The sequence below is a fragment of the Olea europaea genome, unplaced genomic scaffold, assembly GCF_002742605.1.
Source record: "Olea europaea var. sylvestris unplaced genomic scaffold, O_europaea_v1 scaffold481, whole genome shotgun sequence".
In the NCBI taxonomy this organism is placed as follows: Eukaryota; Viridiplantae; Streptophyta; class Magnoliopsida; order Lamiales; family Oleaceae; genus Olea; species Olea europaea.
The window spans coordinates 48,544-58,119 of record NW_019263124.1 but is presented as its reverse complement, the minus strand read 5'-3'; the positions used below and the strand labels follow the sequence as shown (position 1 = coordinate 58,119).

The 9,576-nt window shown below is 33.6% G+C and overlaps 1 protein-coding gene across 1 annotated transcript; it reads right to left on the bottom strand.

Annotated features, from left to right (window-relative positions):
- Window positions 1-831: 831 nt before the first annotated feature.
- On the bottom strand, window positions 832-1,877 carry LOC111388271. The gene is made up of 2 exons (XM_023012957.1): window positions 1,465-1,877; window positions 832-1,360 (listed from the first exon to the last, which is right to left on the bottom strand). The coding sequence occupies exons 1-2, from the start codon at window positions 1,875-1,877 to the stop codon at window positions 832-834; spliced, it is 942 nt and encodes a 313-aa protein (XP_022868725.1).
- Between the last annotated feature and the right edge of the window lie 7,699 nt (window positions 1,878-9,576).

Here is a 9,576-nt window from a genome sequence, read left to right as displayed (position 1 = left end):
TAAACATCAAAAATGTCATAACATAAAAAGTAAAAAGTTTTCCACTTGAAATAAAACTAAACAAGCATTCCTCGATCAAGCTTTACTCCTCTTCTTCATCAAACGTAATTGCCTCCAATTCTGGCTCATCAAGGGATAGTTCCGCCATCTCAATGATACCTTGTCCATATAATTCAATTTGATCTCCACCTACAAAAAATATAGATATATGATTATTAATGTGAAAAAATTAGATATCTAAAAAAAACAAAGAATAAGTATTTGGTATACATACACAAATCCCAATATTTTGCTGGCCCATCTTTGTACTCCTCTTCTTTTCGTGACAGGATTCGAAGATTACAATAAATAAATACCAAGTCTTCCGCCCTACTAGTCGCTAGCTTGTTTCTCTTGATACTCTGGATTAGTGAATACGTGCTCCAATTTCGCTCACAACAAGAAGAGGATGCTGATTGCGAGAGCAATTTAAATGCTAGAGATTGCAACAAAGGTACTAAAGAACCATGATAGGCCCACCAAGAGATTGGCTCTTCGTACATTCTTGCGTCAATAACATGGGGTTGATTGAAATACTCCGATCCACTAGAAAAAGAACCAAATTCAGCATATGTTTTCCTCAAATCAACCGGATTTTCAAATAACCTTTTGAAGCATTTGCTTATATTCATTGAAACTTCTTGATCTTCATGTGGTGCAATTCTTGGAACACTGTTACTACCATCTTGAAACCAAGATTCATTATAATACTTAGGAACCAAAGAGTGTGCCATACAATGCAAAGGAGTGTTACTCTTATTCCATCTACTCTCCAAACCTTGGTGAATAGCATCAAAAAAATCTGAACGCCCAGAAATTAAATCTCTCTTCGTGCTCAAATACTATCTTTTTCACATTTTCAATCATTGTATCCCACATATCATATATTAAATGGAAAACTGGAGAATTAGTATCAGCGACTCGTAACATATTATAAATAGGCTCGGTGAAAGATAAAAAATAATCCAAATTATCCCACCAAACATCATTTACTACACATGTTTTCACTTCTTGTGATTTGCCTTCATTACTTCCATCCCTATAAATTCTCCAATTTGAATCCATCAACATTTTTTCAAGGGCTGGCCTAACTTCTCTTAACCGTTTACTCATTACAATAGCATATGCAAATCTTGTATCAGCCACTCTCAACAAACACAATTTAGAATATTTATTATATATAGCTAATGCCATTTCATGATTAACAATAAAATTACGAATGTTTTCCACATCAATCACCAAATCAGCAATCCACTTACAATATGCATATTGTGGTGATTTTTCAGATGGATCACATATGCTTTTCAAAGCTAACTTCAAACTATGTGCCACACAAGGAGTCCAAAAGATATGAGGTTACCTTGTTTCAATGCTTAACCCAGTAGCTTTATAGTTGCTTGCATTGTCTGTTATAATTTGAACAACATTTGAATTTGCTTGATTGCATCAATAAACATTGCTGCCATGTATTCTCCATCTTTTATATTGCCACTTGCATTAATTGCTTTAATAAACATGGCTCCACCTGCAGATGCTCCCATTACATTTATAAGAGGCCTTTTTTGTTTATCCGACCAGCCATTAGAAACAATAGACACTCCCCTTTTCCTCCATGAATCTCTAATAGGCTGAAGTTTTCTATTGATATGCTCTTTCTCTTGTGCAAGCAATGTTGTACACAATCGATTATAAGTAGGAGGGGTATAACCAGCCAAGTTACCATTAGCCAAAGTTCTACAAAACTGTCTGAAATAAGGAGATTTTGCAAAGTTGAACGATAATGCACTAGTGAAGAACATTCTGGCTGCCTCTTTGTCAGCCGTGTCCCTCTGCGCCATGTTGAAGGTCTTTTCTAGAGGTCCAAGTTCTCCTCTTTTTTTCCTTTTCTGTGGCAGTAAATCGAAAGCACTCGGTAATGAGATATATTCTGTCATTTTTCTTTCATTGACCTCATCTTGTAATTTTTTCCTCTCGACTTGTTCGTGTTCCCTCTTGATTGATTGATGAATGTGATCTGTTATGACTTTACAGCACTCAACTCCATGATTTGGAAGTTTTAGCAAATGAGCCTTCACTTTGGTGTAAGATCCAATCACCTTTTTACTGCAATAGTTGCAACTCCAAGTCTGATTTCCGCCTTCGCTTACTGACGTGGTGAGTACTTTCACATAGTTCCATAGTGGCTTATCATCGAATTGATTTGCACAAAGATTTGATGGTCGTTGAGGTGTTTCTAGTGTAGAGTTAGATGGATTCATTATTTGAAATTAGGAATATGCAAGATTCTAGAATTTTTTTGACTAGATGTTTGATTGAAGAAATATGTTCTTGTACAGGAAGATGAACTTGACTGAAGAAATATGTTGAAGATGATCTTGTGATTAATATGAAGAATCTGGAAGTCTGGTGCAAATATGTTGAAGATGAATAGAAATATGTTGAAGATGAACTTCTGATTTATATGAAGAATTTGGAAGTCTGGTGTAAATATGTTGAAGATGAACTCGTGATTAATATGAAGAATTTGGAAGTCTGGTGCAACTATGTTGAAGATGAACTCGTGATTAATATTAATATGAAGCTAATACGTCAGATTGCAATACGAAGCGTTAATACAGTAGTGAAGAATCTGGAAGTCTGGTGCAAATTATGGAAAAGGAAACTAATTGGCGGCTTGATTTCTGTATTCCCAATTTTAATTGTTAATTTCGATTAGTAATTTATTCTATAGATAATGTTTTGTCTCCCAATATTAATTGTTAATGGTTGGTTAGTAATTAAATATTCTATAATAAAGGTTAGGTTATCTGTATTACATTTTTAATTCGTTTTATTCAATATTCTTTTAGTTGGTATTAATTTTATAACTTTATATTAATTTTATTTACGTTATATTAACGAGATTTAACGTGGACTCGTTATAGTAATTTTAATTTAAAGATTAAATGAATTGGGATCACTATTTACAAATTTACGATTTTATGGTTAAGGGTGTTTAATGTGAAGTTGTGATCGTACTCTAAAAATAATAAGAACGACTAGAGTCGTGCATAGGCGAAAAGTTGATCGAGTAGTACGTAGATGAAAATTTGAAGATTCACCAATCTTTTACTTTACTTTTAAAAATAAAAATGAGTTGGGGTGGTCGATATGATCTAGTATATTTATGGCTTTACATTTAACATAAAGTTATGTGATTGCACTCTAAAACTAATAGGATTGATTAATGTCATGCATAGGTGACAAATTGATTGAGTTATATGTAGACGGAGATTTGACTACTCACCATTATATGTAGACGGAGATTTGATTACTCACCATTCTTTTTACTTTACGTTTAGAAATTAAGTGAGTTGGGATCGATATGATTTAGTATTTTTATTGTTAAGGGTGTTTAACATGAAGTTGTGTGGTCATGCTCTAAAAAGAATAAGATCAACTAGAATCATGCATAGGCGACAAGTTGGTCAAGTTGTACATAGATGAAAATTTGACTATTCACCAATCTTTTATTTTACTTTTAAAGATTAAAATGAGTTGGGATCAATATGATTTAAAATATTTATCATCAAGGACGTTTATGTGAAGTTGTGTGAGCGTAGTCTTAAAAGAATTAGATCAATTAGCGTTGTGCATGGATGACAAGCTGATTGAATTATATGTGGATAGAAATTTGACTACTCATCAATTTTTTACTTTACTTTCAAAGATTAAAATGAGTTGGAGCCAATATGATTTAGGATATTTACGGTTAAGGACCTTTATGTGAAGTTGTGTGATCATACGTTGAAAATCATAAGATCGACTAGCATCGTGTACAGGTGATAAGTTGATCAAGTTCTAAATAGATGGTGATTTAACTACTCACCAATTATATTATTTTATTGTGATAAAATTAACTAACTAATAATCGTTGTTGAAAAATGAACTCGTGATTATTGAAATCAATTTAAAAGTAAAGCCAAAATAGATTCTTTTCAAAAGTCTGTCTCATTTGAATTCTTTGTGAATACATTAACGATATGCATATAAGGTGTTTGTAAAAATTTAAATATGAATTCAATCGGTGCTTTATGTTAAAATTGTTGGAAATATAGAGGTGGTAATGAAATCGGATTATTACATACCGAATGTGTAGTTTAGATACCAATTTTAAGCATACCGTATATGTCACTTACCGTATTTGCAGGTAACTTATCGTATATGTAGTTTATCGTATTTGCAGCCTACAGTATTTTTAGGTAACTTACCGTATTTGCACAAAGTTTTCACAAACTGTTTTTATTCCATTTCATATATAGTGAGTTATTTACACATATTTGCTAGACACCATATATGCAACTAACATACTGGATATGCACTTACATACATCAAAATGTAGAAATATCGTATTTGCATATATTATCTATTAAACATATGCATAGAAGGCGTTTGAAAATTTAATTATGAATATGAATTCAAAATTTACTTTAGATTAAAAAGTGACATGATGATACTTTGTTTTTGTCTTGTATGTGAATTACTATGCTAAAATTTGAATGTGAAATACTCGTCACTTTTCTTTTCTTTTTTAAGTTTCGAACAATTTTATTTGTATTCCTTTTTTGTAGATTTAAAATTTTTTTATCTTTATTTGTTATGAAGATAAATATGAACAATTAAGGTTGTCAATTTGAAAACGATATGTCACGTGTCTACGTAGACAAATATAGAAATTAGTATATTTATTTTATGTAAAGAAAAATCCCATCTTATATGAAATGAATTTTGATATATTAAAATAGATGTACACATGCATCAACTTATCTAATAAGAATAATAATAACAATAAAAAAAAATAAAAGAGGACGGCACAACTAGTTATTGAAAATTGAAAATAATACACTAAGTAAACTCATCTTAAAATAAAATGAATTTCTTCTTTCATTTTTTTTTATTGGAAGAATACAGAGGACGGCCCAGGTTATTGAAAATTGAAATTCCTTCATTTCTTTAACTTCTTCATTGGGCTCCATAGAAGCCCATTTAATACACAATCACATCCTTTCATCTTCTTCAATATGTCGCCGTCTTTTTCAACAGGCCGTCTTCTCATAAATATTTGCATATTTCAATAAAGCGCTCGAAACAAATGGTTGTTGCCACTTCAAACGGAAGCCAGAAGCAATACTCCACTGTCCACTGTTTTCCCCCTTTTCCAGCCGTGTCCAAGTTCAAATCGAGAATCCGACACATATCCCGTGTCAGTATCCGTGTCATGTCGTATCGACACGGATACTTCGCCATTTTTGGAAAGTCCAAGCATCATAGCAGGAACATCTACTAGGGGAGTATGAGCTTCTATCTTGGCTCGCCAACTTCTCTGCACTATAAACCTCTAATGCAGAGGCTACCTATCCGCTTCCTTGTCTCCTACTCATAGATGGAAAGGTTCTACATTTCTTTCACTCGATATTCTCTTTCACTTACTTGAATGCCTAGGATTGTCATCTTACCAAAATAGTTATGGTGGGAACTATCAGTTCATCATGTTGGAAAAAATGGTTTAATGGGTCAACTTTGAGCCTCCAACAATGGTTTAATGGGTCAACTTTGAGCCCAAATTCCAGTGGGACCCACCTTTTAAATAATACGGGACCTAGCATATTCACGTTCTACTCCGCGAGATGATTAACGTGATATATTTATTTATCGAAAACCATTTAAAATTGAATGAAATATTAAGCGTTAAAGTAACCCACATAAACTAAGGATTATGGAAGAATTTGATTTGCCAAACACTTATCCCACATAGGAAAGTTAGGAAACTTTGGTGTGGTTTATAAGGTGGAAGTTTGGAATTGGGTTTGGGCCCCAAGGGGTACCAATAGTCTTTGGAAGGGGGAAGACCTATATCCTATTGAGTTCGGTCATAAACCCACACGCGCGCGCCGCCGCCGCCGTCCGTCAGACCGGCCGGCTCGGCACGGCCCGAGTCCGGTCCGGTGCGGGTCCGGGTCGACCTTTACACTATATTAACTTTTTGGACAAAATTTATTTAAATTTTTGGGCCAAATTGTAAATAATCAAATTCTTGGGTACAAAATGAAATTTAAATTTTGGCTTATTCCGGGTGTTTTATTTTCTTGTAACAGTCGACTGTTTCGACTGTTTACCGACCAAACAGTCGACTGTTTACCGACCAAACAGTCGACTGTTAGCCGACTGTTAACCGACTTAACAGACACGACTTTTAAGAACAGTATGTCTGTTCGGATTTTTGAGGCTTGTCTGAAAGGTGATGACTGTTCGAATGGCCACGAACAAGTCTATAAATAGCCAGCCTTTCTACCAGAAAATTTACACCATTTTCATTGCAAACTTTCTGTGCTTTGAATCTCATTTCCCTCTCTCTCGTTCTGATATTGTCTCGAAGTCAAAAACACTTCGTTGAGTTCGTTGGAACTCCTACAGACTGCAGTGCTGCTTCCGTAGGAGACGAAAAATTCGTTCTATCCTGGGAAACGATTGTTGGACGCCTTTAGCACCATTGAAGGCAGCAAATTCGTTTTAAGGACACATCGTGAAGTCGGTGGGCTCGAATTACAATTTCTGATCCTGTTGATCAATTCCTGCATTCAGGTAATTCTGTCGGATTGTTTTCGAAGGAGTGAATTCAAACTCTAGAAACAACACATCATGCTGTGCCAACCACTATAATCATAAGGGACAATGTATTAGTTCATCATGCCATGGCTTCAATTACTAATCACAAGGAGATCAATGAGTTCTATCATGTCATGTCTTCTATATATTGAATTTGTGCTGTGAAATTGGTGAAGCATGTTCAGCAGTGACAATTCAGACCCGATACCTTATCTCTAAGCCTTCATTTGCCTTCTTCATATTCATCCTCTTGCTTTAGTTCATCATGTAAGGCCTCTATATTCTTACTTTCATCAGAACCTCCTCTATTTTGCAAGTTTTGTACTTATCTAACTTGTCACAAGAAAAAAATTCCTTGAATTAGTAGCTGACACACTCTTTGTCGCATGGTCATTATGCAACCTTATACTATATTGCCTCTGCCTTATGCTAATTTTTTCCTGCAGGATTCGCATTTGTATATTTTGAGGATGAGCAAAATCTAAAGATGCCATCCGTGGTCTTGAAGATACTATGGAAGGTAAAGGAGTACCAAAAGAAGAAGGCAAAGGAGGCTAAGAAACTGGGCATAAATAAGAAGCCTAAATAGAGGACCTTGAAATCTCCAATCAATGCCCTTTGAGGAACATAAACTCCAAGTCCTCGAGGCTTGCTGCCAACAAGCCATCCAGGAGTAGGATGAGAAAAAAGATACTCGAAAGGAATGGATAAATCAATTTCATCCAAATTTTTTTGAGGCATTTGGTGCATTCCTTAATTGTAATATTTATCTTTTGCTAGATTTTTATTTTTTGTATTTGCCCATTGTTTGTGGAGAAAATTTACTAATCAAACTTTTCCATCCAGGTTTTGGAGACTCATAAGAAAAACAGAGACATGCTTTTCAACAAGGTATGTTTAGGGAGTGAAATTTAAGCATTCAAAATTTTCACCCTTCCCCATACTATCATTTTACTTGTATCATTATGTATTATCTCTTAAGCGGTGTATTAATTTGATAAACTAAAATAATGATTCTAGGTTGTTTTTTAAGTTAACTATATCGATCGAAGACCCGGAAACGTTAAGATGAAGCGTCTTCTTGGCATTGATGATGAAAATGCTGCTGTTAGGGATGAATTAGCCACTGCTTTCGTAGAAGCAATTCACATCTTTATGCACTTTAGTGTTCTATTATCTACAGTCAAACCTGCATGTGTTTCTACAACATTGTGTTTTTTGTACATAGTTGGTTTTATAATTTTCATAAGCCTAAAGAAATATTCAACTGACGAAAAGGTATACCATCATTTGACATAGTTTTCCCTTATGGAACACAAACTACATAGTGTTCTACAAATCATTATTTAGTTCAACTCATAAGGTCCGTCTATTAGAGTCTTCAAGACTCTTAGTATAAGAAAGATATGTTACTTGTTAGTCAAGACAAAGTCATAATTCACAGAAGTGTCATACTATTGAATTTGCAAATGAATTTGCCATACTATTTCTTATTAATCATACTATTGAATTTGCCAATGAATGATCATGCTACAAGAGTCAGAGCACATTACTTCTAACTGATTGATTTTTGTTTAATTTTATATTCTTTATTACTATCTACATTTATTGCTTTATACTTTCTATGAAGGAAATTGCGTTGTAAACTATCTGGCAACGGAAGTCTTGAGCTGCAGTCCTTTGTGATTGGATCTTTAGCTCAGCTTTTATGTCAACTTGCCAAGTTTGGATAGTTAGATGATGACAGAGTTGGAGATGCAGTTGAAGAATCAATTATTAACTCTTTGAACTAGGTAATTTAGATTTAAATGATGAAAAGATTCACAACCAACCATTTTCTATGCAAGCATTTATGTGCATTTCTTGAGCGATCATTTTAAACTCTTAAGGAACAATCTTCCTAACTAGCATAATAATCTTTCGTAAATCAATCGAAGAAGAAGTTTTGTGTGATGTATGTATTAGATCTTTTTGACTTCGTTTGAATATTGTCAATTTAAAATGAAGAATTTATTCAAGAGAAGGTATAGTTACAGTTTGTTTGGGAGCGATTTCTTGCCCCAAAAAATTAATTTTTGATCGTTATTTCACTATTCAATCTGTCATATTTGACTTCTTTTCTCACAGGTGGACTCCACTTTTCTTCTAACGGTCAAAAAATAAATTCTCAAAATCACTCTCAAACAGACTCTTAATTTTGATTGACTATGGAAAAAGATGGACATCATTGGCGCTGGACATCTATGAACATTTACTTTCTCTCTTCCTTGCCTTGATTCTGCTTTGACTAAGTTCTTGTAATTTAGTTGCTCATACTTATAGTATAATTCCTGATGAGATTTTTTTATGTACTAGGCAGCATCAAATCATTATGAATTGGTTTAAGGATATTAAATCAGCTTTTTTCTTCAATAAATCAGGTTAGATCTTTCAATATTTTGTCCAAGTTTTTCAATAGTTTGAAGAAACCAAAGTTCATAGAGGAATTGTAAACTGGAAGATGTGGAGAATTCTCTCTTTTCGCTTCAGCATAAAATTTTATGGAATCACGATTTTGCATTGTCACCTAATATTTACTGTTGAATAAATTAATGTTTCTTATATTTATAATAAACTCTAAAGAACAACATACGTGTGTGTGTGTATAAACCATTTTATAAATATTTTTCATGTTTACAAATAAATTTCTCGAAAATTTACATATACATATTTTTAACATTAACCATCTAATGTGTAAAGCACGTTCACCCCACTAATAATTAAAAAAGTCGCAAAAAGTTGTAACTCCCATAAAATGCAGGGTCAAAATTGAAATTTAACTAACGTATAAGCACTTAAAATCTTTGCCATCACTATACAATTGTAATCAAATATTGGGGATGAACTTATTTA

Bases quoted from the DNA above. Each gene is read 5' to 3' on its own strand.
- LOC111388271 (XM_023012957.1), bottom strand. From the start codon at position 1,877: ATGGCGCAGAGGGACACGGCTGACAAAGAGGCAGCCAGAATGTTCTTC. The intron at 1,361-1,464 runs GTTGTTCAAATT...TGTGGCACATAG, and splicing joins GCAATCAAGCAAATTCAAAT to TTTGAAGTTAGCTTTGAAAA.